General features: G+C 54.8%; 2 protein-coding genes across 3 annotated transcripts; both read right to left on the reverse strand.

Annotated features, from left to right (window-relative positions):
• Positions 1–102: 102 nt before the first annotated feature.
• LOC133494805 (coiled-coil domain-containing protein 171-like) lies at positions 103–6,941 on the reverse strand. Of its 2 annotated transcripts, none has more exons than XM_061808971.1 (20): positions 6,613–6,791; positions 6,290–6,390; positions 6,056–6,218; positions 5,852–5,993; positions 5,391–5,539; positions 5,236–5,310; positions 5,076–5,156; positions 4,812–4,942; positions 4,586–4,724; positions 4,270–4,345; positions 4,116–4,207; positions 3,933–4,022; positions 3,759–3,863; positions 2,872–3,036; positions 2,614–2,805; positions 1,270–1,878; positions 1,060–1,200; positions 745–924; positions 409–530; positions 103–345 (listed from the first exon to the last, which is right to left on the reverse strand). In XM_061808971.1, the coding sequence occupies exons 2-20, from the start codon at positions 6,316–6,318 to the stop codon at positions 258–260; spliced, it is 2,769 nt and encodes a 922-aa protein (XP_061664955.1). In that variant the 5' UTR covers positions 6,319–6,390; positions 6,613–6,791; the 3' UTR covers positions 103–257. The 2 variants fall into 2 exon arrangements, with proteins under 2 accessions (XP_061664955.1, XP_061664954.1); XM_061808970.1 differs by lacking the exon at positions 6,613–6,791 and adding an exon at positions 6,798–6,941 and having other exon boundaries at positions 104–345.
• A 120-nt stretch (positions 6,942–7,061) lies between these two features.
• On the reverse strand, positions 7,062–15,138 carry LOC133494806 (phosphofurin acidic cluster sorting protein 1-like). The gene is made up of 24 exons (XM_061808972.1): positions 14,629–15,138; positions 13,623–13,710; positions 13,472–13,561; positions 12,738–12,863; positions 12,525–12,669; positions 12,369–12,460; positions 12,209–12,286; positions 12,060–12,119; positions 11,817–11,977; positions 11,555–11,648; positions 11,389–11,469; positions 10,782–10,894; positions 10,511–10,640; positions 10,343–10,447; positions 10,162–10,268; positions 9,895–10,049; positions 9,717–9,827; positions 9,299–9,401; positions 9,184–9,226; positions 9,074–9,116; positions 8,863–9,001; positions 8,546–8,796; positions 8,355–8,474; positions 7,062–8,081 (listed from the first exon to the last, which is right to left on the reverse strand). The coding sequence occupies exons 1-24, from the start codon at positions 14,754–14,756 to the stop codon at positions 7,963–7,965; spliced, it is 2,682 nt and encodes an 893-aa protein (XP_061664956.1). The 5' UTR covers positions 14,757–15,138; the 3' UTR covers positions 7,062–7,962.
• Positions 15,139–15,225: the final 87 nt, after the last annotated feature.

The following is a 15,225-nucleotide window of genomic DNA, read 5'->3' on the forward strand; positions in this document are numbered from 1 at the left end:
ACGGCATTTTTTTTTTTTTTTTTAATTTTGGGTCGCCATCATCGGGGAAAATTTTGCTTGACAAAGACAATGTTGGAAATGCAAGCAATACACTCAATGCTCTTATTTATTTTGGGCAATCTAAGGCTGTGACTTTAAGTAGTTGTCTGAAATGTACTTTTGCCTTTCAAAATAAAATCTCGTCATCGCTTTGTTCAGTCTCTGTGTGGGCAGGGGTCAAATCAGCCAGTGGACCTGGACGACGCACCTTCAGACCCTCACTTTACTGGCCGCTCTTCCGCGACGGCCACTCCCTTGCGGCGCCGCTCCGTTGCCTTCCTGTTGCCGATCGTGCCGTCCCGGCGCCTGCGTGCCGCGCCGAACGGGAAGTGAAGGACGGTACGTTGCGGAGGAACAAAAGCGCGTTACCTGTCGGCGTCCTCCAAGTGTCGCAGTCGCTGGCTCTCTTTGTTCACACGTGCCAGACGCTTGCCCAGAATCCTTAGCGAGCGATCCTTTGCTCTTAAATGCCGTCGAGCCTCCGCCAGCGCCTGAGTAAGCAGAACCAGGAAGTGTCAACTCAGGAGGCACTGAGTGCACATCTGGAGAGTATCCGTAGACCTGCACTGATACGCCACAATGATACCACTTCCCCAGCAGCATTATCACGCGACGACGAGGACGCAAAATGAAGGAAGTAGTTGTGGTGCCAAATGCAAACAAAAACACTGTATGTCACGCAACCGCGAATGTGTGCACGTGTACCTCGGCCATGCGCCCAAGCGCGTGGCGGGCCCGCTCCCGCTCGGCGGCGTGCGCGTCGACTCGCAGCTGCAGGGCGTCGCGCTGCGCCGATTGCTCCTGAAGCATGGCGCGAGCTTCCTGTTCGCCACCGAGCGCCTGGCGGAGGTTTGCGCACACACTGTGGAAGTGCTTTGCCGGGACCTAGACAACCACGTCAAACTTGTACGACTATGCGGAAGAAGGGCTGATTTTTTTTTTTTTTTGGGGGGGGGGCGGGGGGGGGGGGCGCTGTATGTTAGTGTGTGTGTGTGTGTGAGATCGTGACTGTGTCCTGACCGTCCTCCACATGTCCTCCCCTCGGGCCTCGATCCTTCTCAGGTTGGCCACCTGCAGCCTCAGGCTCCGCCTCTCCACTTCAGCAGAGTGCAGCCGTTGGCTGAGGAGCAGGAAGTGCTGTCGGAGGCGGGACACCAGCGCCTAACGGGAGGATGCAAGTGGAGGTCAGATCAAGGCCAGATTCCAGTTTCACCCAAATAAAGAGGACACCTTCGAGTCGCCGGAGGGCAAAGTCCGCGGGAGCACCTCGTGCAGGATTGCGGGAGCAGATTCCGATTGGCCGACAATCTGATCCAAGAGGCGGGCCAACCCAGACCGTGCTGCCGACCTCACGCCTAGTGGGGAGGAGCCGGGAGGAGGGAGGTCGGCCATGCAGTCTAAGATGGCAGCGCGGAGACGTTTGGAGCGAAGCCAGCGAGCGCACAAAGTGTCGCGACCTTCGACGACATCCTTCCCCATCAACGTCGCCGTGGCGACGCACACCACTTGACCCGCGCCTCCCGTCTCCAGCCGGAACAACTCCGAGCTTCGTTTTCCGACAGCGCGCCACCTCCTCAGCGCCGACACCACGCAGACATATTTCCTCCATCGGCTCCTCGCCAATCCTTCCGACCGGCCGCCGCGATCTCCGCCAAGCGCGTCGGCCAGCTGCCGCAGCTCCTCCTCCAGGTCCTCCCTTGCCGCCGAGCGAGAGGCCAGGAGATGTTTTTGCTCGGCGAGGCCGCGAAGGCGACGCTGGGCGTGCGCGGTCGCGCCGGCGAGGAGCGCGCACGCCGACAAGAAGGATGCCGACTGTCTGCGGCTCAGGGAGAGGAGGTCCTGGAGGCGGCATTCGATAGTGGGGTTGGTTGAGCAACAAAAATACATCAAGCCACAATTCACTCGTATTGCGGCGCATAAGGGAAGTTACACGTGTACAGTGGAGAGGATTAACTCACGATTACGAATTAAATGATACCAGACGCTTGTGATTGCCTCTCTCTCTCTCTCTCTCATCTTCCATCGACATCCTTTTTCAAATATGTCCTCTAAGCGCCACCTTGTGATGCAATCTATTCATTTGTCCGAGATTTTCAAAAGGTTAGACTCACCGCGACGCCTCGGAACGTGTTCGTTCGTAAGTTCGGAACAGTTTCTCATCTCGGAAGCAGCGACACGCTAACGTGCTTTCCACACACACACACACACACATTTACATAAATGTAGAATGGAACATTTTTAATGGAGCCTATCCCAGCTGTCATTGGGCAGGAGGCGGGGTTACACCCTCAACTGGTTGCCGGCCAATCGCAAGGCACATGGAGACAGACAGACAGTTGCACTCGCAATCAGACCGACGGGGCAATTTAGAGTCTCCAATTTGCGGGGGATTTGGGAGAAAACCAGAGTGCCCGGCGAAAACCCACGCAGGCACGGGGAGAATATGCAAACTACACAGGCGGGGCTGGGATGTGAAACCGGGGCCTCAAATCTGCGAGGCCAAAACGCCGTGCCGGATTGCTCAAATATCAATTTTCCCAAATGAAATGAATTAAAAAGGCATCCACGCGGTACCTGCAGCTGAGTGACAGTGCGCGCATGTCGGCTGTTGCAGGCCTCCGCCCTCATCCTCATCCTCATCCTCATCCTCATCCTCATCCTACAGCTGCTGCTGCTGCTGCTCTCCCGCGAGCGCGCCAACACGAGCTTGTGATGCCGCCGCACCTGGCGCCCGCTCCCTTCGCGTGCTGCCTGCAAACGCGCCACCTGCAGGGGATAAGGCAAGGCAAAAGGGGAGCTAACATCACCGCGGCCACATTTTGACAGCCTCACCTCGTTGTTGGCTTCCTGGAGGTCAGAGGTCAGCTGCTTGACCAGCCCGCTGATGAGTTCACGCAAGTCCGAGCGGCTCAAAGCACCCGGCGTGATTTGCGGCTCTGCCAGCACGCTGGCCGCCAGCAGCCGCTGGGAGATGCAGTGCAGGAAGGACAGGTGGGTCTAAAACAAAACACATCAAATATATGCAGCTAAAAGAAAGAGCTGAATAACGATTTAAAAAAAAAAGTAATAAAATATTTTTCAATTAAAAAAAAAAAAAACATGCTTCTTTATAAAAAAAAAAAAAAAAAGGTAAAAAAAAAAAAAAATTACATGACACGTAAAGGTATGCCATATTTTAATACATTTTATTGTCGGTCTTGGCCAGAAACCGCATGTGTCCAAATATGGTCAATTCAGTCATTTTTCACAAATTGACATTGTCGGTCCGCCGGCACCTGGTCTGTTATTTCGAAACGTCGTCGACCAATAGAAAGTGCTTAAAATAGTTTGAGAACAAATCTATTGACGCTCTGTAATGCGCAAAACGTCTGAGAAGTCTTATAAAAGTCCGCCCGTGCCCTTGTTCTGCCGGTCCCGGAACACCTCACCGGAGAGGCGTACGGACCAGACGCCTGCCGGTGGTCGAGAGTTGGTCCACTGTTCCACGGCCAGGACGAAAAGCACACGGGTCCTCCGGAATCTGGGACCCTCCCGGGGAGGCTGAGGAGTGTGATCCCCCTGGAGTTGGAACACCCCCCCCCCCCATCCCCCCCCTCTTAAAAAGGGGGACCAACCGCCAGAGGTTTTGTCCCCGACGTCCGTGCAATGTCGTAGCGGCGCTTCAACCAGGACAACCCCACGACATCCGGGACCGGCAAAGTCAACCTTGACAGGCTTACCCGTGACTCCTCCTGAAGCTTTTCGTTCTGCACGGCCCAATCCCGGTTCTCATCTTGCAGGCGGGACGCTCGCTCCTGCAGCTTGACTGACAGCCGGCGAAGCTCCTGCAGCGCGTGGACAGGCGTCAGTCAACGCGTCCAATCCGTCAAGCGGAGAAAAGGAAGTTTGCTTACCCCCAGACGTCGCTTCTGCTGCGCTGTCAGCTGTTTGAGGGTTTGCTTCTCCTCCTCCAGTCTCTCACATGCCAGGAGCAGATCCTGGACCTGCCGGGACACACGACGCTTCTTGTCGAGGCTCTCTCGCGCGCCAACAGCAGATCCGAGACAAACCGCGCGTTCGCGGAGGAGTAAACGCACCTGCTGCTCAGCGACTTCCTGTCTCCTGAGCCCCAAATAGAGCAACTGCATCACATCGGGAGGAAGACTCCGTTTCCCATGATCCTTTGCACCTGCGCACACATTTCGACAGTAGGAGAACGTAGCTTCTGTCGTGATGACGTCGTCGTCGTACCTTTGTGTGTGTGCTGTTGGAGAGCCTCCCTGATCTCGTCTAGAAGTTTCCCACAATGCACCTCTCTCTTCTGCACCTGAACACAGTTCATTGACATATTTAAACTGATTTTGCTGCTCAATAACGTTGGTATCTTGGCAACAAGGAAGGATGCTGAAGTGAGTTGAGACGCAATTAGAGTTGTGTCGCCGTCTAGGGGCAACAGGATTTATTTATTTTTTTTTTTTTTAAACGGAAGTTAGCGTCATTGACTTGTGGACTTTTGCTGGGTCAAGGGTTCTCTGCATAAGCAAATATGAAAGTATTTGTGTGAGACCTGTTCCAGAAGCAGATGTGCGTTGGCGTGCTGCCTTTTCTCCTCCTCCAACTTCTCAGCCAGGTCCGCGGTGCTCCTCTTCTCTGTCTCCAGGGCAACGCTCGAGTCACACTTGTACTGCTTGCACTCTGTCTGCAGGCTGCATGCACACGAATGTCAACAAGTAATCGGGTCACTCGAGAGCATGTTTGCGTGCGTGCGTGTGTGTGTGTGTGCACCCGCTGACCGCTGCAGAGCTTTCTCAGTGCGCTGTCTGGTCTCTCGCTCCTCCTTGTAAGCTCTCTCCGCATCTTCAAGCGCCCCTCGCAGCAGCTCGAGGTTGGACTGCGCCTCCTGCTGGCCACAACGCTCCCGTGCCTCCACAGACAAATCACAATCAGGTGTCCTGTCCTCGATAAGGTAAAGTCTCACGTCGCGCAGTGCTGTATACGTTACTAGCTGAATAATAAGTGGTTTTGAACACGGTCCTTGACGTTTGTGTTTGTCTCACCTGTGTGACCTCACATTGGTGCTTGAACGCCAGGTGAGCAGCTCGCTCAGCCTCCATGTTGGCCTCCAAAGATTTGCGGCCCTGTTTGCAACGAGACGAGTGACCGACGGTCTTCACTCCCGCTTCCTCCCCGGAGTGCGTCACTTCTGCCGCTGCTCACCTGCACCTCTTGATCCCGCTCCTTCTGGAGAGCCACCGTCCTCCTCTGCACCTCCTCCAGCGCCTCCTCTTGGTGCTGGACATGCATACCAAATTCAAGTTTTCAAACATTACTTTTTGTCCGTGTGTGTGTGTGTGTTTGTGTGCACAGCGTGCCAGCAGGAGTCGATGCAGTCGTTCACTCTCCAAAGACAAGCCGTCAACCAGCGCGTCACGCTCGTCCACTTCCTGCTGCAAGGCGAGCCGCTCCTCCTCTCGGGCCTGCTGAGTCATGTCCAGAACCTTCTGCAGCGCCACAGATTGCTCTGACACACACATACAAGACATAAATAGACTTTCGTTTGCGATGGATGTCCAGCACGCCCACATATGCATACAACAACAACAACAACAACCAATAGTCATAACAAGAGTCATACGTCAACATTAAAGTTGCATTTGTTTTCATTCATGCCAAGACATTACTTTCTATCCTCGCTGAACATTTACTTTGTGATAATATTCTGACTATCTTGAAAAAAGACTTTTCATGGCCGCAAAATGTCTTGAATGGGGAAAGATGCCCACTTGGCGCTCCTTTCCGGTCATGAGGATGATTCTGCGTTTGCTTTGCACACCTGTGAGTGCCTCGTTGCTCCGGCGGGCTTGCTGGACGTCTCTGTGGCCGACGGCGACCCGGTACTGCAGCTCTACCCTCAGAGCTTCCCCGCGCTCCACGGACAACCTGAGCCGGGCGAGCTCTGCCTCCAGCGTGCACAGCTACCACACACGGGACACGCACAGTGTGCTGCGCGACAGTTTTACCAGGGATGTCTTCTGACCTGCCGGTTGTGTGTGGACATCATCTCCAGCTTTTCCCTCTCCAGGCAGTGGATCCTCCTCCTTCCTGTCAGCTGGCAGTCACAAGCCGCCCCAACTTCCGTTGCTCGCTCCTCCTTGCCCCTGGGATCGCTTAGTTGCTGGGGGGTGCCCAGCTCACTATCGCTGAGGTTAAAAAAAAAAAAACAGATGGTGTGACATGACCACACATTTGAGGTGGACTCGGTCAGCGTCACCTCGGTGTAGCGCTGCCGGCGTTCAGCATCGTCGTCGCTCCCTGTACCGCCCAGGTGGGGACTGCCGTTGCCTGGTCCTTCTCTGTGGTTCCTGGGATGTTCTTTGTGACAGCAGGAAGAGAGGAAATAAATGATTGCTGTCGCGCCGACAGAGAGGGACTTCAGTCTCGGGAATACTGTTTGGTTGCCTTGGTAGCAGGCTAAACAAGCGTCTCACACACACACACACACAACATTATGCCTTCGGACAATGTGTGCAGCTCTTTCTCCCAGGTTATTACCCGTAAACCCAATTTGTCTGCTGGTAAATGTTTTGTTTTTACTTTTAAACTCTCATTCCGAAGCCAAGCGCGTCCTGGTCATGGCGACAATCACGATTGGGAATTAGCAAAGCGTCTTAAAAGAAGAGTACAAAAGTTAAATACTTAAAACACTTCTATTTCATCGCTAAACCACGCTGCTTATTTCTGCGACCGAATTTCTCATTGAAGTGCTTGTTTCAACTTACTGCTGAAATTGAGACGAGGCCCTTTGAATCCGACGCCATATTTCGTCTTCTTGCGTCATTTCCGCTTTGAGCCCTGATTGGCTGCCCACTCAGAGCCGCATTTCCGTGTTTGCTTTAAAAATAAATGGAGTGAGTAATCTGTTGAGCAAATACATGCCAATTAATGAAATAGGCTGAATTGGATTCATTATTAAACTCCATGTATATAGATTTTTATGAATTATGGGTTGTGAACAAAGAATACAAACACCAGATCACACAGTATCCAGATGTGCCATTTTTTTTTTTTTTGATTCAACAAAATCAAACAAGCACTTTCTGTTGACTTGTTTGACTGACAAATGCAACCATGAAAAAGCAGAACTACAAAACATGAAACAATGTCACATATGTACAATCATTATTACTGTTAAGAGGCAAAACGCTTAAAAGACAAAAGGCATGTGTGCATAATAGCTCTCCACAAGTCGCACATAACGTACATCCGGAGCCCATTTACTAGCGACAAAACAACAATTCTGTGAAACGTTGACTTGAATACAAAGAACACCTTTCAGCACCACGGAAATGCATATTAAAAAAAAAATCTACTTCCTGTTTTCTATTGACAGCACCCTCATTGCCTTCCACACATTCCACCACTAATGTTCACTTTTTTTGTTGTTGTTGTTTTGTTTTTGTTTTTTTCTGAGTCAAGCAGTCCTCAGTTTTGATTGACAACTGAGCCCAAAGGAGCACAAGTGCTATGTGTTGCGTTCACACAACACATCATACACACACAGGGGCACAGCAAACCCCTTCTGCGTTCTTCCAACGTACGTCGCCTCTTTTCGATGTGGACATAGTTACAATTTGACCTATTCACAATGTTCTTCCATCATTCATCGACAAAACGTACCTACACCAGCCTCATTTAGTCGAGCCGTAGCTCTGTCTAAAAAAAAAAAAAAACCCATCACCTTGGAGGCTTTATCAGCAATGGAATCATTTTTTTCTGTGTGTGTGGGGCGGGGGAGGTTCAATTACTCATGGATTAGCAGGGCAACACTGTTGTATTTGAGGTCCTGTTGTGACCTCGCAGGTTGTCTGGATTGCATAAAAGCACGATGAGGATGGAGGACGGGCAAAGATCAAGCCAAGTTGTCAAGTGGACCGCCGCCGCCGCCTAGGAGGGAGGCTTCGTGTAGCCAAAAAGTCCAACAGGAAGGTACTTGACATGAGTAGGCCACTGAGCAGCCAGCTGGAAAAACTTGACGTCGTTCCACTCGACGCCATCGACGGAAACTGAAGGGGTGAGCGACAGAAAGAGAACGTCGGCGTGCATCCATCCGTACTTCCCATTTTCAAATGACTATTTTGTTTTTTTTTTGCATTTAACAAAAACAAAAGACTCAAATCAAAAGGACAGAACTTGCATCACAGGGTCAGGTCTACGAGGCCTGAAAGTTTGGTTCCAAGGTATTCGCTCGTTATGTGCCACAGAGGGTCAGGACTACGACCGGGTCTGCCACGGAAGGCGCGCTTTGGACAAAACCATTCCCAGATTGTCGCGTTTACCTTTCAGGATGGTCTGCTGCTGCTTGGCCGAGCAGATGAGACGACTGATGCCTTCGATCACCTGACTCTTGGAATCCACCTCCCTCTCTTTGGGCTTCTTTCCCAGGAAGATGGTGGCCACTGGAAAACACAGACGCCCCGTGAGAGGAACATTCCGGAAAGAGGGGGAGAGCACTTGATTCCCTTGCCACCTTTTTTGTTCTTCTCCTTGGTCACCACCGTCATGGCCATGGTGCTGACTTGAACGGCGTGAGGCTCGCCCCCCCCGCCGGCGCCCCCGCCCGGCAGCCTGCTGACCTGCAGCGAGCGGAAGGCGCTTTTCAGCGTGTTCTTGCAGGCCGTGTCGCGCCGCTCGCCTTCCCGCCTCTTCTCGGCCAGCGACGCCAGCCAGTAGTCCACCTGCAGGCCGATGGCGTCCACGCCGTGCGACATGCCGGGACTCCTGGGGGCCGGTGGGCGCGGGCGGTTATTCCTGCGAACGGCACGGCGGGCGCGGGCGCGGTCTTACCCCTGCGCGGCGACGTTTCCCATGGAGGGGGACGAGGGGGGGGTGGCCGCCTCCTTGATCATCCCTGCGGGGGAGCCGTGGGAGGGAGGGGACGACGAGGGGACGGTCAAGCTCACGGCTACGCCGTCCTCTGCGTCGCCTTGACAAGCGAGGAAAAACACGTGAAACCGCTACGTCGTCGAGCGCCCGTCGGTCTGGTGCGTTTGCTCACCGGCCAACGAGGGTCCGGACTCGATCACGCCCACCTTGACCACCTGCAACAACAGGAAGCAACGTCAGCCAAACCGCGGGCCTGAGCGCAAAAGACGAGCGCGCACTCACGCCGATGAAGGGAATAAACTTCTGGTAGGAGTCTTCCTCCCGCCTGCGGAGAGACGTCAGCAGTCAGTGACCCCACGTTGAGCGCCAGGCGTGCGGCGGCGGGCTCGTTACTCACGTCCTGTGTTTGCAGGTCAACATGGCCTCGGCGATGGGCAGTTGGTGCGTGAGCGTGGCGCCGCCGATGTACTGGGCGATCCTTCCCGCCACATCCAGTTGGTCTGGACCGGAGGTGGGAGTACGTCACATACTGTACGTGCAAGTCATATGTAAGACTACCTTCGCGGTGCAGGTCTAGTCCCATTTTTTGGCCCGTATGAGTCTGCTTTTTCACGTTAATGTGACGTCAACATTTCTGCTGCTTGATTATGCATTCTCTCAGACATTCATAACTGCACGCCATTACGGCCGCGTGTGGAGAATCGCACTCGCGCACGCTTTGGCCGGAGACGCGTGTCAAGGCCCGTGGCTCGAGTCCCCTACCTCTGTTCTGGACCACACGGACGACAATGACGACACCACCGGCGGGGTGTTACCTGTGGGAGGGGCCTCGGAGCGGCTAAAGACATCTCGCCAAGCTCCGTCCAAGAAGGCGGCGCTGTAGCGGTTGTCCAGCGCGCCCAGATGCTTGGCGACAGGATGGGAGCCTGAGGGGGGAACGCAACGACGTCACGAGATGCGCAGGCGGGCGGGTGGGCTTTTCAAGCGGCGTACCAAGAGGAACCACCAGGAAGCGCATGTGGCTGAGCCAGTCCGACGTCTTGTTGGCCAGCTGCGTCACGAAGAATTGCAAGATGGCAGCCAAGTAACTCTGGCCGCCCACCGCCGCCACCTTCACCGCGCGCGGCATGGACGCGTTACAGTTGCAGCTGCGCGGAGCCGCACAAACAAGCGTCGATAAGGGAAAAACCACAAATCCTGATTTCGAAGGCAGGGCAGGAAGTCAAAACGCGAGGAATGAGGCGCCACACAGGAACTCACAACTTCTGAATGCGCGTGAGGATGGCGGACAGGACGGCGTGGATCTCCGCCGGCGAGCACGTGCACACCACCGGGTGCTTGTGCACCTGCAGCTGCTCCAGCACGTACTGACACACACACACACACACACACGTGACAATGCAGGCGCAGACGCGTTCTCGGGCGGATGGTCCGGGCCTACCTGCCCCTGCCAGTCTCCACCGTTGACCAGGATGAGGCTCTCCGGGAGGGCCGAGTCGGCCAACAGGATGCGGTTGAGCTGGTCGTACACGGCCTTCCTCAGCACCTGCGGGCACGCTCGGTTTAAAGGGCGGCAAGCAGCGAGCGGTTAACGGGCGGCCGCGCTTACCGGCGTGCCGTGCCCCAGCTCGGGTGACCTCTCCGAGTCGGAACTGTTGGCACGCTCGCTCTGCGCTTTGGACTTGACGGGTGTGCCGCTGCTGCGCTTCTGCCTGGAGGGCGTGTGGCCTCCGTCCGACCTGCGCACCGAGAGACTTTTTTTCATGGCGATTGTCAACAGTCGGCGCTGGGGTACTGAGAGATGGCTTAGCTTTTGCCCTTCGGAGGCGAGTGGCCAAATTGGGCCGCTGCACACAAATATGGCGGGCTGCGCCGGTTACCGGGGCGATGGCACCGTGTGGCTTTCGGTCTTGACGGGCGTACGAGTTTTCTCTGCCGCAGACACCGTGATGCACGGGGCGGCGTCGGCGAGCAGCTCCTGATCCGCCCCTTCCTGCGTACGGACACGTCAAACACCAGAGGAGCAAACTGCAGCGAGTTCGGGCCGCGCGACCACCAGGGGGCCGCCAAGAGCAATTCAAAGTCAATGGAGACTAACGTATTTGGGACAACCAGAAAACACATCTTTTTATTCATTTTCTTGACGACATTTTGCATATTTTTACATAATTTTAAGACGGACATTTAAATTTAGGTCAAATGAATATCATACATGGTGGGCGGAGTTCATTCCAGACCCCATAAAAAGAGGTGGGCCTGGCGTGAGTGACTAGGCGTGAGCGGCGGCTGACGGCAGCTCCGGTGTGCGCAAGCTCCTCCTGTTTACGTTACGTTCTAGTGCCACAAATGAAAAGTGCACGAGCGGCTGACGTTCTCCTTTCTCACGTACGAGGGTGTCACAGTGAGTAAGTAAAAAAAAAAAAAAAAAAAAAAAAAAAGACCGCTAAAAACCACAATTCCCGCGATCCTTCAGTAGGAAGTTCGTACCAGCGTCTCGCTCTCTGACAGCGCCTCGTCCAGAATTCGGCTGCGCGATGTTTTCATCCTGTCCGCGGGTGGCGGCTCCCCCTGTTGGCAGAGGAATGCACATCAGATGCGAGAAACCCACGGACACACACGGAGGGCCCGTGAAAAGCCCCGCCCGAAATCGTACCGGACTCAGAGCGTCCCGGCCCAAACTGCCTTTGCTGTTCAGACTTCCGATCTCCGTCTGGGAGCTGGACTGAGACATCCCTTCAAAGAAGGGCCTGCGCATAAAGAACACCCCCCCCCCAAAAAAAAAAAAAAAAAAAAATTTGTAGGAACGCCCCCTGGCCTAAGCACTTTAACTTGCTCCTTGGCGGCAATGTTCCACTTTGCGACTAAACGAGGCTCTGGCAGGATCAAAGAGAAAACTCGAGAACGGGAGCCGTTACCTGAGTTTGGGTTTGGGCGTGCTCATGATGCTGTCGGTCTCCTCCATGTCCGGCCCGCTGTCGCTGGGGTTGTACATCTCCAGGCTGTCGTAGAGCTCGTCCAGGTCCTCCTCCACCTCCTGGATCTGCTCCCTGGACACGTGCTCCAGCCCGAAGCCCACCTGGACGCGACGGCGAGGGGGACGACGGGGTGAGCCGAGGACAACGCCAGAAAAAAAAAAAAAAAAAAAAAAAGCGCCGTACCTCGTCGGTGACTTTGAACCTCTTCAGCAGGGCCACAAACTTCTGTTTGATGTTTGGCTGCTGCAAGTTAAGATGAAGACGATCAACGGGAAAAAAGAGGAGCAGTTGATGCGTGACGAGCGAGCGAGCGAGCGAGCACAGGAGCTCACCCGGGTGATGGCCGCGTTGGACGCCAGCTTCCGCCTGGGCTTCTTCTTCCGCACTTCCTCATCTTCGTCGTACAGGTACTTGGAGGGAGGACGGCGAGAGCAACGTTAGCGGTCCAAACAAGGGAGTGCTTGGCGCCGGTCGGCCACGAGCGCCCCCTACTTGTCCGTGGACGGGATCGTCGCTGCCCTCCTGCTCAGACGAGTAGCTCTCCTCCTCCTCCTCGGAGTAGTTGTCGATGTCCGGGGATCGGTCTGGAAAGAAGACGACGACGGCCGCTCGGTACCTTTTCAGAGCATCGGGCGGCGGAGGTCGTACCGGACATCTTTGCTTTGGGTCCCTCGTGGTCGATGGGCTGGCTCGACAGCGAGTAGACGCGCATCTCGGCCACGGGCAGCGAGGCGTCCTTCAGCTGGCTGTGCAGCCCCAGGACTTGAGCGCCCTCGCTCGGATGCTGCATCACCTGGGCAAGGACACGCGCCGTCACGCGTGTGACCCCCCCCCCCCCCCCTTCGTGGACCGGCGCCGTACCTCGGCCATGTTGATGAGGCCCAGGGCGAGCGTCTTGTAGCCCAGGATGGTCCGGTTCTTGTAGCGCTTACGGCGCTGCAGCATGATCTGAAGCTTGTTGGCGTCCCTCTTCAGGAAGTGAGGGTACTGCGCACGTAGCAGGAAAGGATTTGAATCATTACTTCTGCTTTTAACCAGTTTGTTTTGACAGAACTTCTACACTTGCTACTTCTGCCAACTTTTGACTTTGGACCAATTAGAAGCTCAGTATTCTTCAAACTTTCCGTGGCAGAATAATTCAATTGACTTTTCGCAGCGGTGGCAATAGTCCTGCAATATAGCGAGCGAGCAAATTGCTACGTCGGCAAGACTGATTTGAGAAGTAGTCCGTACGGTGGGACAGCTGGTTCGAGCGTCCGCCTCACAGTTCTGAGGTCCGGCGTTCGAATCCGGGACTTTGCATGTCCTCCTCGTGCCTGTGTGGCTTTTCTCCGGGCACTCCAGTTTCCTCCCGCATCCCCCCCGACCCGAAAAACACGGAGACTGTAAATTGTCCCTCGGTGCGACTGCTTGTCTGTCTCTATCTGCCCTGCGATTTGCTGGCGATTGGCTCCGGCACTCCCGCTACCCTCGTGAGGATAAGTGGTTCAGAAAATGGACGGACTTGAGAAGTAGCTGGTATCTATTGGCGGCCCGTTGTCGAAAACTCCCAGTTTGATGAACCCGCTTTTAAAGGACGCTAGCGTGACGCTAACCTGCAGAGAGAAGGTGAGCTGAAGGTCGGTCTCCGTCAGGCCGCACGACGACAGGACGATCTCGTTGGAGCGCAGGATCCGCTTGGAGCCCTGAACGCAACACAAGGCCGGCGAGTGTCCACACGAGCACGGGCGACCCGCGGGCCCTCACCTGCAGTTTGACGGCGACGACCACCGAGGTCAGGTCTTTGTCCAGCTCCTTGAGGAGGACCAGCTTCTTCAGGGTCAAACTGAAGAGCCTGACGCGGCGTGCGCAGCAACTGTCAGCTGACTGATCACATGACCTCACAACACACTCCACTTTTCCCACCGCTCATTTGTTTCACGATACATTTCCATCAAGCCAGCGCAGTGAGAATGGAACGCTGGTTTACGATACGTTTGTTTTCTCGGAAATCAGACGTGCCACAACATTTCCCAAGACTTTTGCAGTCACAAAGAAAATCCGTCCATAATTTTCACTTCGGCTGACCGTTTGTCAGTTTTCCTGACGGAAAGCGCAACTCAGCCGGTGACTGGCTTGTTTCGTCGCATGTGCGCGTGAGCACCTTGAGGTCAGAGGGCACTCGGGCCAGCCGGAGCTTCCCGTTCTCTGCGAGTGGGCAGCCAATCAAGTGACTTTAGTTCATTTCAAGATCTTGAAGGCAGTGGTTTTCAAACTGGGGGTGGGGGGTAGTTGTTTCATTGCGCACCCCCCCCCCCCCCACCACCACCAATCACAATAGCTGGACAATCGTTTGATTCACCAAAAAGAGTTTGAAAACCACTGGTTGACAGGAAGTGCTCGGGGTCTTGTGACAACAAAAACAACAACAAAAGACTGAAGACAGCCATCTTGGACGCCAGTGGTTGAAAGGATGCGGTGCCATGGCAACGTGCTGCAACTACCACTTAACGCGGCCTACACGAGCGTGTCGCGCGCACACACACACACACACACTCGGATGAAATGAGGCGACGCTATCTGACGTCATCAACGGACGGAGACGTCGGAATTGGGCAGCAAGTGACGTTTGGGGGTCATGTGATACATGCGAGAGATGCCAGTTAAACAAAAGGTGCCCACCTATTTTTTTTTTTTTAAAGGGGTGACCCTAACCCTTTCTATGACTCAAAGACCGTCCCCCCCCGCCCCCCCCACCACCCCCACCTCGTACCTGGGCACGCAGCTGGGCGAGGAACGGTCCACTTCCCAGGTGGCGAACAAGTTCATGTGGACCGGCCGGTTCGACGAGATGCTGACCGGCTTGCACGGCTGCGGCGGCCCCCCCGAGCCTCGCTCCATGCTGGCGAGAAAGGGAGGCTTAGCCTGCCGTCCCTTTTTGCGCTTTCTCCTCCGCGTTTGGTCTCCCCCAGCTCGATTCGACGGAGGCGTCGTGCGCGCGCGCTAATGGCCGCGAGGCAGAGCTCGTCGCCGAGCACGCAGGAAGCGGAAATCCGCGGGAGCGCGCGGAGCAGCTGGGCGGACGTCAGCGTGCGCGCTCTCGTTCGATAAAACGCAAAACGCGTTGCCTCAGATGCAAAAACGGAGCTCGTTTTCCACGTCGACAAAGGAGCGGACGCAAACGTTTTGAATCGCTCTCGTTTTGTCAAGTGGAGGGCGTGGCCACCCTCGAGGAATCCAAATCCATTGACGAGTTTATTCGATAATCCCAACCAGGGTCACCTTTCACACAAAGAAGTGTCAACTGATGCTAAGTCTATCAAATCCACACTCGTTTGCTGGCAGGCTGCCACAGGACGAGAACGAAACC

The sequence above is a fragment of the Syngnathoides biaculeatus genome, chromosome 21 (genome assembly GCF_019802595.1).
Source record: "Syngnathoides biaculeatus isolate LvHL_M chromosome 21, ASM1980259v1, whole genome shotgun sequence".
Classification (NCBI taxonomy): Eukaryota; Metazoa; Chordata; class Actinopteri; order Syngnathiformes; family Syngnathidae; genus Syngnathoides; species Syngnathoides biaculeatus.

Excerpts from the sequence above, each read along its gene's own strand:
- LOC133494805 (XM_061808970.1), bottom strand. The coding sequence starts at position 6,836 with ATGGCGTCGGATTCAAAGGGCCTCGTCTCAATTTCAGCA. Across the intron at positions 531-744 it reads CGCTTGGGCGCATGGCCGAG|GCGCTGGCGGAGGCTCGACG; the intron begins GTACACGTGCAC and ends CTGCTTACTCAG. Across the intron at positions 346-408 it reads CACTTGGAGGACGCCGACAG|GCGCCGGGACGGCACGATCG; the intron begins GTAACGCGCTTT and ends CGCGGCACGCAG.
- LOC133494806 (XM_061808972.1), bottom strand. The coding sequence starts at position 14,756 with ATGGAGCGAGGCTCGGGGGGGCCGCCGCAGCCGTGCAAGCCGGTCAGC. Across the intron at positions 12,864-13,471 it reads AGCTCACCTTCTCTCTGCAG|TACCCTCACTTCCTGAAGAG; the intron begins GTTAGCGTCACG and ends CTACGTGCGCAG. Across the intron at positions 9,002-9,073 it reads GTCCGGACCCTCGTTGGCCG|GCGACGCAGAGGACGGCGTA; the intron begins GTGAGCAAACGC and ends TCGCTTGTCAAG.